At 43.2% G+C, this 21734-nt stretch overlaps 2 protein-coding genes across 4 annotated transcripts in view; one reads left to right on the top strand and one right to left on the bottom strand.

Annotated features, from left to right (window-relative positions):
* Positions 1 to 385: 385 nt before the first annotated feature.
* MORN4 (MORN repeat containing 4) lies at positions 386 to 13141 on the bottom strand. Of its 3 annotated transcripts, none has more exons than XM_037803685.1 (5): positions 13005 to 13141; positions 4205 to 4302; positions 2560 to 2674; positions 2022 to 2131; positions 386 to 1760 (listed from the first exon to the last, which is right to left on the bottom strand). In XM_037803685.1, the coding sequence occupies exons 2-5, from the start codon at positions 4269 to 4271 to the stop codon at positions 1612 to 1614; spliced, it is 441 nt and encodes a 146-aa protein (XP_037659613.1). In that variant the 5' UTR covers positions 4272 to 4302; positions 13005 to 13141; the 3' UTR covers positions 386 to 1611. The 3 variants fall into 3 exon arrangements, with proteins under 3 accessions (XP_037659613.1, XP_037659615.1, XP_037659614.1); XM_037803687.1 differs by having other exon boundaries at positions 13054 to 13100; XM_037803686.1 differs by lacking the exon at positions 13005 to 13141 and adding an exon at positions 12798 to 12970.
* A 6618-nt stretch (positions 13142 to 19759) lies between these two features.
* Positions 19760 to 21734, top strand: part of PI4K2A (phosphatidylinositol 4-kinase type 2 alpha) — a 42306-nt gene continuing 40331 nt past the window's right edge. The window contains exon 1 of the mRNA XM_037803678.1: positions 19760 to 20241. Within this exon, the coding sequence (XP_037659606.1) occupies positions 19807 to 20241 (435 nt within the window). The 5' untranslated portion in view covers positions 19760 to 19806. The remainder of the gene's footprint in view (positions 20242 to 21734) is intronic.

Below are 21734 nucleotides of genomic sequence, written 5' to 3'. Positions count from 1 at the left end.
CACTGGTAGCAGAGAAAGAGAAACCTAAGCAGGAGTTGACTTGCCTAAGGTAACCTAGCAGATCCAACAAGAACTGGTCTCAGGACTCGGGCGCTCTGATGCTGGGTGAAAAGAGTACATGTAAAATACCTTGGAATCATAAAGACTGGGCTACAAAATTCACCCACCTCTGTCATGTACTAGTCTGGGCAATCTGAGACTGCCTACTTTTTAAAATAAAAGTGTCCATAACTCCCACCAGTTTGCAAAGTTTTTGTGAAAATTACATTATATTATTCAGTAAAGTGTGCAGTGTCAGTTCCAAGTCCACAGTTTGTGATTTAACTTTTAGAAAGAGCTAATGGGTTAATATACATGAAGACACAGAGCAAGAAAGGCAAGAAAATTAAGTATAGGCAGTTCTGGTGATTTGTTTATTCCTCATAAACACTTGTTTCCACAGTACAATTCTGAGATTAAATAGAGGCACATGGCTATAATTTCCACCACAATCTGCTGTGAGGATAAGGGGCTGAGGGGGTCTGTTTGGGTCAAAGGGTAACTGGAGGCCTCCGCGATGAGTTGTGCAGGGATCCTATCAGTTGAGATCTGATCCCCAGGCCTGATGGCCAAGGCTCATGGTGGAAGAGTTACAGTGAACCAAATGCAAGGAGCCAAATGCCCTTTTAGCTCATTGCAGTGCTACGAGTGTCCAATTTTACCTAAATCCCAAGGAGCTAAGATTGATTTGAACTACTGGTCCACTGGGAAGGAACTATGTCATCCCAAGCCATCATTAAGATTCAGTTTACTCTGTGGTAGGGTTTGAAGTGGCCCAGATATGACTACTCTTTGCCCTAGAGTAAGTAATAAATGCAAGTTATAAGATTACTGTTTACACAAGTTTTTTCTTGACGATCCCATAAAGGGATCCTGTCCCACATCTAAGGAGGGAGAGAGGCACAGATGGAGATTATCTGCTATAACTCAGGTAAGAAAGACAGCTTGAAAAGTCAAGAGGGAAATAGCACTCTACTGAATCCTTCACAGGGGGAAATAAACAGAGACCAATACCACTCTGACCAGACAAAGTGGAAGATTTGGAGCCACCAATCCACCTGGCAGTGAATGAGGGGGTAAAAGAAAAGCTCTGACTGTGACTTTCACAGGACTACCACACTAAGTCACCCTATGTTTATATATATATAATTTCTCCAGGATAGCACAAAGCACTGACCCTGAATTTAGACTAGGATTGTCTTCCCCAAATGTAGGCAGAATGAAGATATTCTGTATAACTTGGCAGAAAATATACAAGGCAGCAGCAGGTCTACAGTGGGTAACCCAAAGTTTTAGAAACAGTACCACAAGTGAGCAAAGATGGCTCCTGGGTCCTCTAGCATGTAAAAGTAAGGGGAAGATGGCACCGGCAACAACTTCTTCAGGGTCTACAGGGCAGAATCCTCCTAACTGTTCTGTGATCTCCTGCCTGATTGGCGGGTGATGGGGCACATCACGAAGCTTCTGCTCCCAGCCATTCTCCTCTCTGATCTGGTTCATTTGTTCACCTTGAGTGAATAACATGGGCATTGGTTTTGCCTGACATTTGCCAGCTGGTGCTCGCTGCCCCTGTCAGGCAGTGAGATTCCTGGCTGACTTGGAGGCACTCTGGGCCCGCTGGACTACCGCGGAACACTTCTCCCGCCTCAGCAGCTTGTTATTCTCAAACAGACCTTCGTTGCGGGGTATTCCATGAGAGCCATCAGGGAAAGTCAGCAGACCTTTGAGGAGAAGAGAGAAAATTTGGGAGTGGCAACAGCATTAATGTCTCAGAGATCAGCTTGATACAGTAGAGGCCAAGAAAGAGAAAAACTCACCACTCGCCCCAGGAGAACTCTTTTGATCGTGCTCTAATGCAATGTGTAGACATCAGGGCATGATCACTATGGATTGCTGAGCATCCACAGAAGAACTAAAGCTAAAAAAGTGTACGCCCACCCACGTCACGCTCACTTAAGTCATCCTGTTGGGCTGCAACTTACCAAAACCATCTACTCTGCCATTTTTAAACTCCCCCTCAAAGGTCATGTTGTCGTGCCGAATGAAGATGCCAACACCATTAAACTTGCCTTGGGCAAACTCTCCCTCATACCTGCAGAAACAACAAGACGTTAGCCTTTAGGGGGAAGTTGCCTGTCCAGGTTAAGTGAGTTGAATAGCTGCTGCTATGTATTATTCAGCAATACAAAAAAGAAAAGCTGATTCCACTTGTCTGAGAGCTCCACCCACCTCTATTCAACCCCACTCCCAACCAGCAGAGAAGGGTCATGGTGTGAGGCCCTGAGGTCAGGGAAACAACAGAAGAGAACGGAGATGGGGAAGAAGGTCACTCAGCGCCTCGCCATTTCAAATTTTAGATTTATTTAAAAAGCAACCACTAAAATACTGCTTACTCCTTGCCTGTTTTTGGCAGGGCCTGGGAGAAGCTCAGGGTTAATCACATCCTTATCACTATCCAAGTGTTAGATCAGAAACTCTTTAGCTTAAAGCTGAGAAAGGTATGACCCAATCAATACCCACCTTGAGCCATCTGAGAAGGTCAGTACCCCGAAGCCATTAAAGAGCCCATTCTCAAAATGGCCCAGGTAGGTGCCACCATCTGCAAACATCAGTTGACCAAAACCATGTCTGCGGCCTGAGCAAAGAGAAGGACAGGAGTCAGGTTGGAATGGGGCAGCTTCAGGGTACCTTCTCACTCATCTAGCATCCCTTACCTTCTATCGAAGGAATATTTCCTCCACAAAGGAAAGAAGTAGTAACATCTACAGAGCAGAAAACTATTACCCAGAGCCAGGCTCCTGGGGCCTCCCCATCTTAAGTCACAACCATCAGGTTTGGAGCAGGTCTCTCCAAGTAGGGAAGATAGAAAAGCACTTAAAAATAATAACAGCTAACATTTGCAGAGCCTTTACTATGTGGCAAGCACTCTTCTAAGCACTTTGAATTTATCATCTTATTTAATCCTCATGATAACCTTATGAGGTAGCTACAGTAATATTGTTATTCCCATTTTACAGATGGGGAGACTGAGGCAAGGAGAAGCTAAATAGTTAAGATCGTAGAGCTAATAAGCGGTAGAATGAGGCAGCCTGACTCAAGTGCCCTCAACACTAACCACACTAGAAAGAATCTCTGAGGAAAAACAAAAGTGTCCCTTTAGCACCGCTGGGCAAACCTCACAGCCTGACTGGCAACTCTGGTGTGAGCTTTGTTCCATCAGGCTGTGTTTACCCATTGAACTAGCCAGGAATCAGAGCAGACGCTGGAGAGGCAACAATGCTCTCAGAGCTGTGTGAGGGAGTTCTTGTGGTGGATAGAGACTGCCCTGGAGAGCCTCTAGAAGGCTGGATTAAAGGGCATAGCAGATGTTTGGGAGGCAAGAGAAAAGGCGTGGGATGGAATGAGGCAAGGTCACACCACATCCGCACAGTTTTTTCTCTCAAAGCTCAAGAATTGATCAGCTGCAGGCTTCTAACGTGAAAGGAATGAGGCTCACATCTGCCAAAAGCTTGAACGCTCTTCACCTGCACGACTGGAAAGTCAGGTCTCCTCAGGGTGCTTCCTGACTTGCTAGGAGTGGACCCAAGAGATTTCAAGTGACCAGACTATGTTCCCAAACTGCACATCACTAAAGTGCTTCTTGTGCCATCTCAGGCTCCAAAGAATGTTGTTACTTTTCCTATGCATAAATATTTCCAAATGTAATGAGCTGTCACAGGAAACCCAAGGTCATGAAGGTCATTTGCCTTGAGTGTCTGCCCTATTTTCCAGATCTTCCTTACCTTCTTAAGATTCACTAGAACCAAGTCAATGCAATGAATTCTGTACTCTCTGAATTTGTGAGCGCTTAATTCATTTTACTCTGCTGGGTACGTTTGCATTTATAAAAACAATTCTCAAATAATACCACTAAAAGGTGCTATAACATTTTAAATTTAGAAGTGGAAAGATTTAACTCATTTCTGGAGGATGGAGTAACAATATCATTTTCTAATTCCTTTAAGTAATCCTTATATAGAATAAAGGAAAGCCACTAGTTGGAATTAAATTTTGGAGCTGGAAATGATCCATAAAGTTGGCATATATAAGCTGATGTAGTTGTCCTTCAGTCAAACACAGTGTTCATCACTGGATGCCCACCCTCCACCCCAGGGGTTTTTCTCACCCTCCTTCCACTCGCCACGATATTCTTCCCCACTGGAGTAGGTGAAGGAACCTTTTGTCAGGGTCATGATGACAGCTTACAGAAGAAAAGGATGAAAACTGCAGGGAACAATCAGAGAACCAGTGTCACAGGATTGCTGGAGGAAAGGAATGCAAAGCAATTTTTGTGAACACATTCTAAAGGCTACCAGCCCTGGTAAGTATGCACCACCTTGGGCACATTTAACAAAAAAAAAACAACCTCTTCAACCGCCATCACCATCACCACCTCTGCCCAACCATTCTTATCTTTCTCTTTGTCTTAAATTTTTTAGCCAGTTCCTATATTCTAAGGCTTAGGATGGAAATAGAGAATTAATCTATAATTATTTACTTGATATCTACTATGTGCTTCATCAATGTAAAAAAGTCTCTTCCCTCAATGGATTTATAATCTAGTTTATAAGACTAACAAAGTGAAACATTGCGTTATACCAGAGATAATATATTTAAGTGCTAAACTGAATGATAGAGATTAACAAAGACAGCAGAAGGGCAGAATTTCAAACAGCCAAAGAAGAAAGCAAAGGGCATTTCAGACTGAGAATACGTGGAGGATGAAAGCACAAAGGGAAATGGAAACATGGGATATTCAATGGGAAAATAAGAAGCCTGGTCTTAATAGAGTTGAGGGTTTATTTAGGGAGTAGTAGGAAATAAATTTGTCTAGGTACACTCAGCCTAAATCTTAAATTTGAAAAGAACCTTACAGATTTAGTCCAAGCTCTCTCATTTCACAGATGAAGAAGTAGAAGTCCAGAGAGGTTAAAAAGCTTGTTGGTGGCAGAGCTGGAACTAGCAGCCAGGCCTCCTCTGATGACTGCTCGTCTTTTCGCTCCTATACTACACAGCCTCCATTAGCTTAAGGAGACCTTTGGAGTTGGGCAGAACAGTCTATAGCTGATAAGGCAGGGAAAAAGGTTACCTCTGAGGGTTTATGAAAAGGGAAGTAATACGATGATGAAAGCAGTGTTTAAGGAAAATGAATGTGGCGGCAAGGAAGCAGGAAGGGCTGGAGCAGCAAGAACATAGTTAAAAAGCCTTGCAAGGAATGAGATGTGATCATGCAGTAAATTGTAAAAATGGGCACAAGTTCTTCTCCCTCCATCCATGTCCCTGCAACGTGACATGCCAGATCCTTCCATCAAGGGGTGGAGACTGTTTATTCCTCCATCTGTTGAATCTGGGTTAACAAGGTGATGCAAGCAGAGGCTTGACAAGTGCTTACGCACTGTGGCTTGCCTTCACGCTACACTTGGAAATGTTCTATCCCCATGTGAAGGAGCCCAGGCTAGCCTGCTGGGTGATGAGAGACCACGTGGAGTGAACTCAGGCTAGACCAGAAGAACCGCCCTTCGGAGGCCAGCCCCAATTACCGACTCACAGAATCATGGACTAGATGAGTGGTTATTGTTTTAAGTCAATTTGGGGTGATATGCTGCCTAACAAAAACTTACTGATTTACCCAGGTATAAGACCAGAAGACCTGGACTAGAGGGAGAGCAGTATAAGGGGAGCAAAAGGAATGTCTACAACAGATAATCATAGGAAAAAAGAACAACCCGGTAACATTTAGGAACTGGCTAGATACTGCTTCGTATCAGTGGTGAAAAGAATAAGTTTGTATTCAAGGCTATCCTATAATCTCATTAAATATAAATGGAGACAAATAAGAGTCATTTGACAGAGTCAAAAAATGCAATCCCTATTTCTTTTTTAATTCCCTAAGTCTTTTTAGTCACTACTTCATCTTTTCCAGATTTAAGCAATATAATGTTTCCTCAGGTAATTGTGATAATGCAGATTCCTTGGCCAAATCCAAATCTGATGAATCAGATTCTGTATAGTTGGAGCCTGGGTATCTACAGTTTTAACAAGAACATGAGATTCTTACACACATGGAAGCTTGTGGAAAAACCATGTGTAAAATGTTTGTGGGAATACTATGCATGGAAAGCTCTCTGAACTATAAATTACGATAGAAATATCCCCTAGTATTAATAACTAATCTGGAGTCTGGTCCTCAAGCACCTGAGTTCTAGAGGACAAAGAACACCTCTTCCTCAGAGCACTGGGGCCAGACCTGGTGGAAAAAACAGGAGTGGATCCTTAAATCACTCTACTCTCTACCTCCCCACAAGTCTGGTGCCAGTGGCTAGCTTCCTTTTCCTTCCAATGAAGTCCCAGAGAAGCCAAAACCACACCCAATGTTAAGTGTTGTATGGCTGCCTCCACTATGGAAAATCAAGATGGGATTCTGAAGAGCAAGTTTCACAGCTCCACAGCATGAAAGGGATCTGGCATGCTCCATGCAAAAAGACAGTTTAAATGTTCTACTAAATATGACAGGCTAAATTTGTTTTCTCCAAATTGTGGTGGTGGGCTGTGCTAGGTTGTGCCAACAACTTGAGCTAACTTCAAAGAAATTCCTTTAGATACCTTTACAACAGCAACGAGTATATACTGACTGCTTATTGTGTGCCATGTTCCGTCTTGTGTTTCAAAAATAGATTATCTAATTTCATCCTGATGACAACCCTATGAGGTGGGTGCTATTGTTATTTCCACTTTGCAGATGAAGCAACTGAGGCACAGAGGATAAGTAGGTTAACTAAAGTCACCCAGGTAACACGTGGAAGATAAAATCAGAAGCCAGGCAGTTAGCCTCTAGGGCTCATTAAACACTATTCCTATTCTTCTCCTTCTTCTCACATACTGCCTCCCAGTCTAGTATAGTGGTGTTGTGGCCCTCTGTTCCAGTTTGCTAATGCTGCCGGAATGCAAAACACCAGAGATGGATTGGCTTTTATAAAAGGGGATTTATTTGGTTACACAGTTACAGTCTTAAGGCCATAAAGTGTCCAAGGTAACACATCAAAAATCGGGTACCTTCACTGGAGGATGGCCAATGGTGTCCGGAAAACCTCTGTTAGCTGGGAAGGCATGTGGCTGGCATCTGCTGCAAAGTTCTGGTTTCAAAATGGTTTTCTCCCAGGACGTTCCTCTCTAGGCTGCAGTTCCTCAAAAATGTCACTTTTAGTTGCTCTTGGGGCATTTGTCATCTCTTAGCTTCTCCGGAGCAAAAGTCTGCTTTCAAAGGCCGTCTCCAAAATGTCTCTGTAAGCTGAAGCTCCTCTCTGAGATCCTGTATGTTCTTCAAAGTGTCCCTCTTGGCTGTAGCAAGCTTGCTCCTTCTGTCTGAGCTTTTTTAGGGCTCCAGTGAACTAATCAAGGCCCATGCTGAATGGGCAGGGCCACACCTCCATGGAAATTATCTAATCAGAGTTATCACCTACTTGGGTGGGTCACAGCTCCATGGAAAAAGTCAATCAAAGAATTACAATCTAATCAACACTAATAGTTCTGCTCACACAAGAATGCATCAAAGATAATGGCATTTTGGGGTACATAATACATTCAAACCAGCACACCCTCAAATTGTACACTGGGTAACCTTGGGCAAGTTACTTAAGTTTCTCTAACCCTCCATCTCTCCATCTATAAAGTGGAGAAAATATACCTATGTCACAGAGTTGGCACATGGATTAAATTAAATAACCTACATAAAAGTAACTAGAACAATGCCTGGCATTGTGCATTAAACGTTAGCTTTTTTTCCTTCTTCAAAAAGAGACACCTAGATGGTGGTGAGGGTGGCACAACAGTGTGCCTGAGAGTAATCCCACTGAGTGGTGTGCTTGGGAGGGGTGGAGATGGGAAAGCTTACGTTGTACACGATTCCACAAAAAAAAAAAAAAAAAAAAAAGCTACTAAAGAGACATTGACAATTAAATGCAATTAAGTGGACTGAATCAAATAATGGAGCAGAAAAAGTCAAAAGAACTTATTGGGATATATGGAAAAAATGAAATATAGATTGTATGCTTTATATCAAAGCTAAATTTCTTGAACTTGATACCTTCACTTAAGGTGGTTACATAGTGAATATCCTCGTTCTCAGGAAATGTATATGGCAGTATTAATTGTTCAAGGAGCATGATGCATACAACCTACTTGTAAATGTTTTGAAATAGATAGATGGGTGGATGGATGGATAGCTAGATGGATACATAGAATGATATGGCAAATGTGGCAAAATGTTAAAAGTTGTTGGATCTGGGTATCTGAGTGGGGAGTACGTTGGAGTTCTCTATATGGGTTTGTATTAATTCTGATTTGTATTGTAAGCCTGAAAATATTTCAAAATGAAAAGTTTAAAAGAGAGACATCTCTAAGCCAACCCTGCAGGTAAACTCACTGCCCTCCCCCCTATGTGGGACATGACTGACAAGGGTGTAAATCTCCCCGGTAATATGGGACATGACTCGCAGGGCTGAGCTTGGCCCAGGCATTGTGGGATTGAGAAAGCCTTCTTGACCAAAAGGGGGAAGAGAAATGAAAGAAAATAAAGTTTCAGTGGCTGAGAGATTTCAAATAGAGTCTAAAGGTCATTCTGGAGGTTATTCTTAGGCATTATATAGATACCCCTTTTTAGTTTTTAGTGTATTGGAATAGCTAGAAGGAAATACCTGAAACTGTTGAACTGCAACCCAGTAGCCTTGATTCTTGAAGACGATTGTGTAAGTATATAGCTTACACTGTGTGACTGTGATTGTGAAAACCTTGTGGCTCCCACTCCCATCCTGTGTATGGACAGATGAGTAGAAAAACGAGGACAGAAAGTAAATGAATAATAGGGAGGGATGAGGGGTATGAGATGTTTGGGGTGTTCTTTTTTACTTTAATTTTTATTCTTACCCTTTTTTTGTGGTAATGAAAATGTTCAAAAATTGATTGTGATGAATGCACAACTACATAATGGTACTATGAACAATTGATTGTATACTGTGGGTGATTGTATGGTTTGTGAATATATCTTAATAAAATTGAATTAAAAAAAAGAGACACACACACCTAAACACATACGATTATTTACTGCGATAGGAATCTCTCTCTTTGTTCAGTATAAGAATGCTACCATTATAATTCAAATAACATTTTCTGACAAAAATTCAGCAATTTTGACTAATGAGATAAATACTGAGTAGAGAAACAACTGTAATTGCTGCACATCTGTTCTTTATCAACACACTATGGGAAATTTTAATTTTAGCCTTGTAACAGTGGTTTTTGATAGATGCTAAAAGCCCAGAAATGGTCTGATGTCCTCAGCTATGAGGACAGGTGAGTTCTGAGAATCCCCATGCTCTCAACCAAATGCGGAGGACCATTTGTTCTTACCCACATAACAAAGGCCAGCTTTGTGGAAAGTGCTTCTAGAGATGTCTGGGAGTCACTGGTAACATTTCCAGTTACCATTCGGGAACTCCATGTCCAGGGTCTCCCACGTTGTAGAAGATGTCCATAGGCAAGAATGATTTTCATCTTGTATTAAAGCCCCTCCAAACCTCTGGGGCTGCTAGCCAGTTTCTCAGAGAGGCCCTGCTGGCACCTGTGTGCCATCTCTGTCCAATCAATGTTCCACAAGCTAGCATCAATTTCAGGCTCACAAGCCTCTTATCATCAGCTGAGCATCAGAATGTATCTGAGGTACAGGTCAACAGGGCTCCATCGCAAATACAACATTAATGAGAAGAAGAGAAGCAGTTTTCCATTCGAATGCCAGAGTAAAACTCTTTTCAGTCCAGACAGGCACTTTGATAGCTAGAGGCCAGCTTCAGCTCTTCCCAGAACTAATGAAGTCGAAGCACTAAAAGTCAGCTTATGGCACAAATCTGAAATATTGCATTCCTTTCAAACAAGTCAGTTAGAATCCAAAGATATGTATCTTCTGCGAAATCTTATAACTGAAGGACCATTCTAAAATGTAATCGCAAAATCATTATTTATACAGGAAGATAATAATATAAGGGCATTACCTTTAAATGCTTGGCAGCAGTTAACCACTATTCTCTTCACTCAAAGATTTGGGGGTAGTTATTGCAGTGTGATTTGAGGTGCCATATTGACTAAACAAGGGGTCAGGGAAGTAGCCTTCCTTCAGCAGTATTTGTATTCTTTTTCTCAAGGCTACACTTTGCCTTGTCTAAAGATTATCTATGGCCAAAGGACTAGCCAGCCTCTCATGCTGTAAACCTGGCCACCTTTTAGTGTTGTTGACTCTTAGGGAGCAGAACCCAAATATTTCAGGGAGGCCAGTGAATCTTGAAAGATTATCTTCTTCTTATCTAATGTGGTGGATTGTATATTCCAAAGATAGTTGCAATAATATTTCCTGTTCAACATCTTCTACAATTTGACCTTGTCATTGCCCCATCAAAAGGTGGATTCTAAGGCTCCTCCCCTTGAATCTAGGCTCATAACTGCTTCAACCAATGGAACAGTGGAAGGGATGGTGTGTTCTGAGTTTAGATCATTAGTGACGCAACTTCTGTCTTGCTCACAGGTACACACAAACTTAGAGACTTGAGCCACCACATAAGAAGTCTGAGGCCACCATGCTGTGAGGAAAGCCATAAAGAGAGGCCATGTGTTCATGATCCAATTGGCAGTTCTCCTCTTCAAGCCATCCCACTCTAGGTGCCAGGCGTCAGTGAAGGAGCCTTCAGATGAACCTGGCACCCTAGAATTGAATCTTTCCAGCTGAGGGCCCAGATGTTGGCGGAGAAGAGGCCACACTCATGGTGCCTTTTCCAAATTCCTGACCCAAAGAATCCATGAAAATCATAAAATGGTTGTTTCAAGCTGCTAAGTTTTGGGGTAATTTGTTACGTAGGAATAGTAACTGGAACACCATCTCTCAATCTAACCCTGCCAGTGTTCTCTCCTTTTTGTTTTCAAGAGTCCTTGCAATAAATTTCCATTGTTTTTTTAATCTAGGAAGTTACAGCAAATTCCCTTCAGCAGTTGCTTGTCAAAATGATGTCCATTCCCCCAAACAATAAGAAGTACTAATTAAAGGAACATGTATAGAATCCAAGGGCCTTGAGCCACAGTTGGACACATTTAGCTAGAAACTACTACATATGTGCAAATAGGTGATACTGTCACTGCCTGGGACAGTGTCAGGATTTTCATTTATGACTTCTGTAATTAGTCATGCTAATTAATAGCTGCACAGTCAATGACCCAAAGAGGAATTTCAACAGTAACCATGGTCATTGAGACAAATCGAATTTAATAAGATAGCTAATATCGACAAAGACTGAAAAACCCAATACTGTAGCAAAGAATGCAAATCAGAATTTACATCAGTTATCCAAACAACCTTTTTAAAGAGAATAGATGGCCTAGAGGTTTAGCTCCAAATATACAAATGGAATTTAGCTACAAAGTCAAGATGATTCACACTTCTAAATAGACACCCACCCCTTCTGCACTTGATAGATGTGTTGCAAAGGATCAGTCCAAACATTTACCTAAAAGAAAATTACTATTTTTTTCTTTGTAAACCAATACCAATAACTATTAGTCTGCACCACAGACTACACCCCCGCTTGCTTCATTTTCTCCTGCCCCACACATTTACAAGTAGGACTCTGAGACTGTAATGAGAACTTTTGTTTCCCTTCTATTTGCGTCTTTAAAAAAAAAGTTAGAAATCAAACTTACTAAACAAAATTTATGCATTCACAGTAACCTGTGTCCAAATTGAGAGAATTAAAAACAAAAAACAAAAAACCATGAACTCAAAGGGGAACAGATTTTCAAAGAATATTGTTTGGAGGCAGTCCCATCTTAACTATTAATGCATGCCTACGTGTTGTCTCCCTAAAGTCACCTCCCCAGGGTATAACTGTCTGGTCAAGAGTTCTCCTTTCAGTTATAAAGAGCAATTCTTGGGCTTCTAGAATCCTAAAGAGAAGAAAATGAAGGCTTTGATGAATAAGTATTAGGCTTTTAAGGAACCTAGAACAAAAACTCAAATGTTCCTTTTAAAGTGTTTTTAAATGAGCTTGAAATAACTTTTTATTTATTGCAAGTGTAACCTCCCCTTCCCCCATTCGAAATGTAAACAAATGTATCATTACCGTATAAAGATCTTTTTCAGGAAAACTGTGGGCCGATTCGATTGAAGAAAGTGCGAAAAAAATCCTGTCACCAGAAAGTTTGTGGGTTTTTTGTTTGTTTGTTTGTTTTGTTTTTTTAAGACTGGGGGTCGAGGGGAGGAGGGAGGAAACTGGGTAGTAAGTAACACTGCCAGAATACTATTCCATTTCTTGGGAAAAGAGAATGTCTGTGCCTGGTTGTAACATAGCCGAGTTACTCTTGCTGGTACCCAAGCAGTCTGGAGATGCTAGGCTGCCGGGAGACACCCATCAACTAACCGAGGCATCCGGATTTCCCATTCCTTTATACGTGGCTGGTCTCTTCAGCCAGATGTGACAGAGGCGGGCATCGGAGCATACAAAGCCCCAGACTCAAAAAGGCAACACTTCCTTGTTGACCTCCCCGTTCCTTCTTCCACCATATTTTTGCAATCGAGCCCCGCTCCCTCCTCTCTCAGCTCTGCTCTCCCATCCCGGCCGGGTCCTCTACTCTCACAGGTCTGCCATTCCCTCCTGACTCTGCTCCCACACTCCCCGCTCACTCACCTAGGTGCCGCGGGCTCTCCCCGCGGTCGAGACGGGAGGTCCGGATTTGGGATTCCCACGGACAGCTAGCCTCCAGGCAGCGCGAACGGGATGGAGCCGCGCTGCCCAGCCTCTTTCCTTACCTGCCCGGTACCTCAGTTCCGGACCCTCCTAACCCCACTCTCCTGGCCCTCTCCCACCCACGCTGCCAGCGAAACCGGGCCCCACCTTTCGGGATGACTATCACGCCCCGATGCCGGGATTCAGCGGCCCAGACCTTTGCTGCTCGGTGTTCTCCACAAACACTTCGGACTCCACAACCTCTACCAGCCGCCATCCCGGGCAGTGGCACTGGGCGCAATTCCCGCTTTCCATTGGCTGTTACCTAGGCAACCGGGAACAACGCCACTCTCCATTGGGCCAGCCGCGTTCTGCGCCATCTTTGTGCGGGGCGGAGTGTTTCGGGAGTCTCGGCCAAATATGTGAATGAGGGGTGGGGCTGAACCCGCGCGGTTCCACCACCTTAACCCAGATATCCAGGTCACGCCTATCCAGGGACAGCCTCGCCGAAATGCTAACCCCAAACAAAACAAAACCTGCCTCAGTGCAACAGTGAACACCAACTCAGGCGGCTCGTATTCTAAAAGGTCCAGCCCGGGAGTTTAAGCTCAGGACCTAAATCGGGTTTTAGAGGTGCAGCTTTATAAATCGTAAAGCACTGGTCAGGGCAACTGCTGTATTTAACGGATGTCAACCCTGTGCCAGACACTGTGATATCAGAACACTTTTTCATTTATTATGGGGATTTTTGCTGTCATTTTTACTACCCAGACTCTTTGTGTTTAAATTGTAGTGCCAAGATTGGAGCAAACTCTTTCTAGTATCATACACATCAACCCATTAATCCATATGTTTATTTACTTGAACAATATGAGTGCGGCATAGCGCTAGGTTCTGTTAGGCTAGAAGAGACATGGTCTCCGCCCTCATGGGACTTACGCCTGAATATGAAGAAGAAAAGACTCACGCACATGGAAAAATCCGAGACTATATTGAATTATTAAGAGAAGGCAAGCACATGAAAAGAGTAGGCAAATTGCTTTTCTAAATTCAGATTTCTTCATCTGTTGAATGGAAAATGATACTAACAATGATAAAGGCTCTCTAGCCTTTTACATTTAACAATGTGAAATGCTCAGTACTGTGTCTGAGCTCAATAAATAAATGCTCAATAAATGCTCAGTAAATGCTCAATAAATGGTAGCTTAAAAAGAACTTTTTAAAGACTTGGATTCTGTGTTCAGATCCAAGCTCTGCTATCCACTGTGATTTCAAGCAAGTTATTAAGCTCTGTAGCTTGTAAAATGAGGTTGGACTGACAGACTTACAAGTTTCAATCCAGCTCTAACACTCAATAGTTAAACATGCTAAACTGTGTGGTAATGACTATAGATATAATTGCAGTAGTTGAGGGAATTGAGTGTCAAGGAAACAGATCTTTTTAGATTGGAGAGTGTATATTAGAAAACATGAGGACATAAGGTTAGATAGGTTGAGTGAGGCCAAATTATGGATGGGTCTGAAAATTAGGGAGAAGCCATGGTTTCTAAAATATAGTCTCTTGATCAGAGGAGTGATATAATGAAACCAGTGTTTTAAGAGTATTAATCTGGAAGTAATACCCAGAGATGATCAGAAAGAAAGAGATTGGAGACAGAGAAACAAACTCAGAAGCTATTGAAGTAACGTAGCTATGACATCCTGAGATTTCAAAACTAATGTGGCATCAGTAGAGATGGAAAAAACAGGGTGAACATGAGACACATTCCATAGTGATATTTAATAAGAAGGAAATATAGTGTTAAATGCATGTATACTGTCTACCTGGCTTTGGATACAGCCATTTATCAGCTGTGTGACCAAGGGCAAGTTGCTTTACCTCCTTAGGTCTCAGTTGCCAAAATCACAGTGGCTCTTATGGTGGTTACATGAGTAAATCCATATAATGCATTTAAAACAATGTTTAGCACATGCTTAGCATTCAGTAAGTACTAGCTCTGCATATGTATTAGGGAATGTATTTTCATTCTTTTCAGTAAAACGAAAATCAAATTCTAAGAGATAAATGCAGAAATAAACTCTGAGGGTTTTCTGTTGAGAAAAACCTTAGAATTCAAGGGAGAACCCTAAATCTAGGAACTTTCCTTGACCATAATTTGAACCTACCAAATAATATGAATGATGCCAAGCGGCTTTGGCCCCTGGGACACAAGAGACAGACATTGCTTGACTGTTTGATGTCTGGGTAGGAAAAGGAAATAACATGTCTTGTAACTGAAAAGGGCAATTGGATCACTGGTATGGAACTTTGTCTAGAATGGTTTACTTAGCCAAAGAAGTTTAAAACATTCCTATACGTAAAATTAAACAACAGTTTTCAAACTTCTAGTGAAGTGTGGCAATACTTTGATCCAAGAAAGAATGGTTATGAAGTATTGGTGACTGTGTGGCTGGTTGTCTTCTGTGGAAACCCATACCTCTCGTTTGCTGGTTACTTTACACATAAAACAAAATGAGATCAACAATAATCTCAGCAGTGATAAAAGCTACCATTTTTGTGTGCTTTTTATGTGCCAAAGAACTATGCTATGTGCTTTTTATATATTATCTTGATCCTTGTTTAAATGAGTGAGGTAGGGATATTATCCCCATTTTTTTTAGAGGAGGAAAATGAAGCTTAGAGCAATTAAATAACTTGTCCAAAATAATAAGTGTAGAGCTAGAATTTCTCAGATTCCCAAGCCCATGCCTGTAGCCATTACATTCCAAACTTTAGGAGGTAGTGTCAGTATAAATTTTAACCGTCACAGTATTCCACGGATTTAAACATGTAATTACTCCAACTATGTATCCTTCTTCAAAGATGCCACTCATACTCATTCCAGAGTTACTTATTGGTGACTGGATCTGAAGTTACTCCACCCCTCATTACCTCTCTGCTCAAGAACTGTTCTCTAAAGCTCTCTGCAGCCATTCAAGGCTTTTCAGGCCCTTGCTAACCCAGCCCAGCCTTGCTTCCCCTTGAATCAAACAGGTTACTCTGTCTTTTCTATATCCTTTAGCCTTCCTCTTTCATTCCTCAGTTTCATCACCTGTTGTGCCCTCTTTCCTCCATCTTTGCCAGTGATCTAATTACATCCTTCCATCAAGACTCAACTCATAGCACATGCCCCATTTAAGGCCTTTGCTGACTCTCTGGCTGAAACCCCAAATTGGTGAACTCCTATAATAGAATTTTCAGCTTATATTGTTGACTCTTTTTCTCCAACTGCATCAGAGATCTGTGTGTCCTCAGCTTGAGGATAGGGCCTATATCTTTCTTTCTTTCACTGAGCACCTACTATGTCCAGATACAGGTTACAGTGGAAAATAAAACCTCATGGGATTTTTCAGTCTAATGGAACCATATCTTTCTTCAGTTAACAAATAAGCATTGAGCTATTGGACCAGGCACTGGGGATTTTAAAAGACTTTTTTTAAAGGGGAGGAGAAAAAAAGTCACTGTGATCATTTAGCCTGGGGAAGAGAATGTTAAAAGGAGATTTAAATTTATTTTTCTTTGTAATGAATTGAAAAGTATGGGTCTCACTCTCTTCACGGAGGAATTTGAGGGAATCCAGTTGGACTTAAAGCAGAGGGTGTGATAATGGTGGGAAATAAAATGACTGGGATATTGTGTAATCTAAGAAAATTTAGAAATAGCAGATTCACAGTCTCTAGCATATGGAAGGTGTTCAACAAACATTGAAGGAGTGAATATCATTGTGGGGGATGAGAGAGAATTCTGCCAAAAGACAAAAGAATGGCAAAAAAAACTTCTTAATCCCTGCAAATGTTTCCTTACAATAAACAAAAGTGGAAAAGGAGATGGAGTACTTGTAAGTCTCAATGTTAAAGCTATGTGGAAGGGGGGTCAAGTGCAGATGTGGAGGTTCCTAGATATGAGTCCATGGGTGAAAGGCCACACCAGGAAAGCAGGTGGCCTGGAGTTCCCTCTCCAGCTCCTTCTGAGATTGTTCTCTCAGCTCAGGCCCCAAACAAATTGGCTGTGGTCCTCCCTAGCCTGGCCTTGACCTATCTCTACAGCCTCCTCTCCCACCACTGCCAGCCCTTAATCTCGAGAGATGCTGTTACCGGAAGAAAACCCAGTCCCAGGTAGTCAGGCCCTCCTGATTCCGCATCAAACAGAGAAACAAGTCTCTTTCTTTGGTGAGAAGGTGAGTTTACTGAAGATGCAGCAACAAGGAACTGAAGGAAAGAAAAACCTTTCAAGCCCGGTTCAAAGTGAGGAGATTTGGTTGGGCTTTCATAACCCCTAACAGACAAAGAAATGGCCAGAAGCTAGAAGAAAGCAGAAAGGAAAAAAAAAACATAGAAGAGAGAAAGCTGTTCTGTCAGCATCTCCTCGTTATCTTGAAGTCCTCAAGTCCACCCCTCATTCAGGTTCGTTTTCAAAAAGCCAGTTCTTTATCAAACCATGTGGTGGTTTCCTCCTGTGGGCAATGCTGGGAAAGTTCCTGGGAGCAGAGAGCAAGTTTTTTTTTTGTTGAGATTAGAACATCAGCAAGTTATTTTAACAAGGGCTTTTCATGGTCAGAATAACTCAAGGCTGCTTGAATGAAGTGATCTAAATAAACATTTTTTTTCTCCTATTGGCTATTGAAGACTCTACTAAACATTTTCCAGCTAAAGAATTATATTGAGTATTTTCTACTTATCCAGCTATCACTTGATATTCCAGAGCCACTATGCTTGGCATATAATGTTTAACAAATGTTGAATGACTGAACAAATGTTTATTGAGTGCCCACTGTGTGCTAGGCTGTAGGGATCCAAGTACAAATAAGAGTTAAACTCTACTTTCACAGTGCTTTCAAGCTAGTTGCTAATATATGGATACAAACATGCACATAAATAACTTAGTAACCAGATATATAAATGCCTTTGGGAGTCGAAACAAAGGCTATGGGAGTTTAGTGGAAGGCGAAATGACTTCTAGTATTGGGCCAGGGGGTTGGCAATTGCAGGAGGCTTCATGCAGGAGGTGATAGTGAGGCCTTGAAGGACATGTAGGGCCTGGGTGCTAGAGTTGGGGGAATGGGAAGAGCTTTCCTGACAGAGCAGGACTCTAATCTCCTTCTAAGGGGAAGTCATTTCTTCCAAGAAGTCTCCCAGGAGTGCCTTGACCCCTGTCTCTCTTAGGCCTCTTCAGGCCAGATTCTGATCACACTTTTCTCTGTTCATTCCTAAGGGATTGTAGCATTTCCCCCATCAAACTGGGAGCTCCTCCTGCTACCAATCCACCGGCTCAGACCTCAGCAGGAAGCAGTTGGTTCAGGTCGCTTAGTGACTGCTTGTTGAGCACCTACTTTGATTCAAGCCCTGTGCTACGCCTTGGGCATTTGACGTTTTCATGACATGGGCCTCACTCTTGAGGAGGACATAGTCTAATGTGAGTCTATGTTCGTGAGAGTGGGGAGTGTTACAGTGGGAATTAAATACAGATTTTCCATAGTTTGGGGAGAGTAAACACTGGGACTCTGGAAGCACAGGAGAGAAGCATTTGCTTTACCCTAGGAATTCAGGGGAGATTCCCTGGAGGAGGTGATCCCTGAGATAAGCTGTGAAGCCTGAGAAGGAGTGAGTCAGGTGAAAGGGGTGTGGATCTGGAGTTGCAGTGAGGGGTGCAGGCGAGAAGGTTGCTCTGGGAGGCAAGAATACCAGAGTAAAGGCAGAGAAGTGTGACATAGTGCAGTATGTGTACAAACCACAAGCAGCTCAGCATTGATAGCTGGATAAGTAGAAAATACTCAATATAATTCTTTAGCTGGAAAATGTTTAGTAGAGTCTTCAATAGCCAATAGGAGAAAAAAAATGTTTATTTAGATCACTTCATTCAAGCAGCCTTGAGTTATTCTGATCATGAAAAGCCCTTGTTAAAATAACTTGCTGATGTTCTAATCTCAACAAAAAAAAAAAACTTGCTCTCTGCTCCCAGGAACTTTCCCAGCATTGCCCACAGGAGGAAACCACCATATGGTTTGATAAAGAACTGGCTTTTTGAAAACAAATCTGAATGAGGGGAGGACTTCAGGACTTCAGGATAACAAGGAGATGCTGACAGAACAGCTTCCTCTCTTCTATGTTTTTTTTTTTTTTTTTCCTTTCTGCTTTCTTCTGGCTTCTGGCCATTTCTTTGCCTGTTTGGGGTTATAAAAGCCCAACCATTCTTCTCACTTGGAACTGGGCTTGAAAGGTTTTTCTTTCCTTCAGTTCCTTGTTGCTGCATCTTCAATAAACTCACCTTCTCACCAAAGAAAGAGACTTGTTTCCGTTTGATGCGGATCAGGGGGGCCTGACTACCTGGGACCGCGATTTCTACTGGTAACACAAGCATGGTCCCTGCCCTTAAAAAATAAACAAAACAAAACAAAAAACAAAATCAAATTTGTTTTTACTGCGGCAAAGCAGGGATTTTTGTTTCTTTTGTTCACTGCTCTCGCCCCAGGACTTATAAACGAATGCATTATTGAATGAATGCGGATACAAAGATTAGATTTCTCACAGGCGGCTCATAGTAGGCATTCAATAAATTTATGCAAGTTACACTTTTCAAACTTCCCAAAGACCCCGCAGCCAAATGAAAGCCAGAGACCAGGCTGGGACGCTGAGGGCCAGAGGGCGTATCAATCCCAGGTTTGGCTCTGGAGCATGCGCAATCTTCACAGAAGGTGACGGGAGAAAATTGCGGAGGGAACGATTGCGTAGGAGCCTGTTCTGATTGGCTACTGTTCGAGCGCGAGGGGTCGTGCCTACTCGTCTTCTAGTAAACAGGGAAGGGTAGGGGCGGGGCCAAGGAGGAGCCACGACCTGGTTGGCCAGGCGGGGGGTGGGGTGTGTCGCGGATTGGTCCCGGCCGCGAACTCAGCTCTTTGGAGCGCGCCGGGTCCCGGAGCCGGCGGCCTGAGGGATGGACGAGACGAGCCCACTGGTGTCCCCCGAGCGGGCCCACCCCCCGGACTATACGTTCCCGTCGGGCTCCGGCGCTCACTTGCCGCAGGTGCCGGGAGGCGCGGTCCGAATCGCGGCGGCGTCCGGTTCGGCCCCCTCTCCGCCCGGCTCGCCTGGCCACGACCGGGAGCGGCAGCCTCTGCTGGATCGGGCCCGCGGCGCTGCGGCCCAGTCCCAGACCCAAACCGTGGCGGCGCAGGCCCAAGCCCTGGCCGCCCAGGCCGCGGTGGCGGCCCACGCCACGCATGCCCACCGCGAGCGGAACGAGTTTCCGGAGGATCCCGAGTTCGAGGCGGTAGTGCGACAGGCCGAGGTGGCTATCGAGCGCTGCATTTTCCCCGAGCGCATCTACCAGGGCTCCAGCGGAAGCTACTTCGTCAAGGACCCTCAGGGGGTGAGAATGGGGTTACGGGCCGCAGGCGCGGGCTTTGGGGCGGGTGGAGCTCTAGGGGCTTGATGGGGGCGGTGGTTAAAAGGCTGCAAAAGGGAGAAACTTCACAGTGCCGAGCCCTGGACACGATTTTAGGATATCACTGAGGAGTGGAGATGGGGAAGCTCTGCGGAATCGGAATAAATCAGATGCTATTTGGTGGGGGAGGGTTGAGCGGAAAACGAAAAGAGGAAATTGACCTGATAATGGCTAGGGGGCCCGCGGCGTGATGGGGCAATCTGCCTCTAAGCAGAGACGCGAGAGAGATGCTGCTTTCTAGTAGGTTCTTCAGCTTTATACTACTGGGACTGCTATCGGTCATTCATCTACAGAATCTGAGGCTTTGGGCCCATTCTCTTTGTACTGAACTGGTGTGTCCCTGGTCACTGAGGAGGACGGGTGAGCCATCAGGAACTCTGAAGATTCAGTTCCAGCCTGTCTTCTGCACTGTCCCGGGTCTCTTCTTGGCAGACGTTGATGATAGAGTGGGTGGACTCAGCAGTTTCATCTGCCCTGGAAGCGGCTGTCTTGATTATTGCTCACTTCTTCTGGGAAGTCGTTCAAATCCTCTTTTTATGCTTCCTCAATTTGGAATGTGGAGTTTTGGAGACACGGGATTGTCAGCTGCCTTTTACTTTCTTTTCTGCCAGCACTCAGCCCTTTGCTTTTCAGCTACCCAGAGTGTATGCTGACCTTTATTTGGTCTGCAGCGTGGGTATAAAGGGGGATGGGGATTGAATAGGATGGGAGGACTTGAAGTGACCAGGATAGCTGAGAAGTGATCTTTATCCTTTTGAGCACTGCAGAAGAAATTAAGGTATTTAACTCAGATCAAACCAGAGGTGTCACTGGAAGAACAATGGGTCAAAAAATATCAAGTATTTTTTTTGTTAAACTATTCAGGTGTGCCAGAATGATTTATTAGGGGAAAAAAATCCATATTGTTATAACTGTTAAAACAACAGATGGAAGCTTTTTCTCAAACTTTATGTACATCTCTCCTGTATTTACTCTTTAGATAGGTAGTGTTCTGTTTTGATAGGAGTCCTGAGTGTCCATGATGGGCTGTGAATTGTTCCTGTTGGTTAGGTTCTTGAATGATCTGGATGTTGAGTTTCCCCTGAATTATAATCAAAAACCAGAGGGCAATTCTGTCATCAACTCAGTTAATATAAACTGAGTTGGGGAAGGCTTTAGGAATAGTAAGTCTTTCCCAGAGATAGTAAAATTCTGCTCTTAAATGAGGAAGCAGTGAATTAAATTGAAAGCTCAAAAGGGAAACATTATCTCTGGAAGCAAAGAAAGGTGGGTGTCCTGAGGTCTAAATGTTGGCATGATGCTTTCATCATTTTTTTATTTTGGAACCAGAATGAGATCTTAGACATAAAAGTGTTTTTGTTTTGTTTTTAGCTTGTTGGCTGATGTAAGAAGGGCTGAGATTATCTTTGATAGGTACA

Source organism: Choloepus didactylus, chromosome 15, assembly GCF_015220235.1.
Source record: "Choloepus didactylus isolate mChoDid1 chromosome 15, mChoDid1.pri, whole genome shotgun sequence".
Lineage (NCBI taxonomy): Eukaryota > Metazoa > Chordata > Mammalia > Pilosa > Megalonychidae > Choloepus > Choloepus didactylus.
The sequence above is the reverse complement of the archived record's forward strand: the minus strand, read 5'-3'. Positions and strand labels throughout refer to the sequence as shown.

Coding starts and splice junctions, on each gene's coding strand:
- MORN4 (XM_037803685.1), bottom strand. CDS start 4,271: ATGACCCTGACAAAAGGTTCCTTCACCTACTCCAGTGGGGAAGAATAT. Junction 2,675..4,204: donor TCGTGGCGAGTGGAAGGAGG/GTGAGAAAAACC, acceptor CTCTTTGCTCAG/GCCGCAGACATGGTTTTGGT. Junction 1,761..2,021: donor TGGCAGAGTAGATGGTTTTG/GTAAGTTGCAGC, acceptor TTCTCCTCAAAG/GTCTGCTGACTTTCCCTGAT.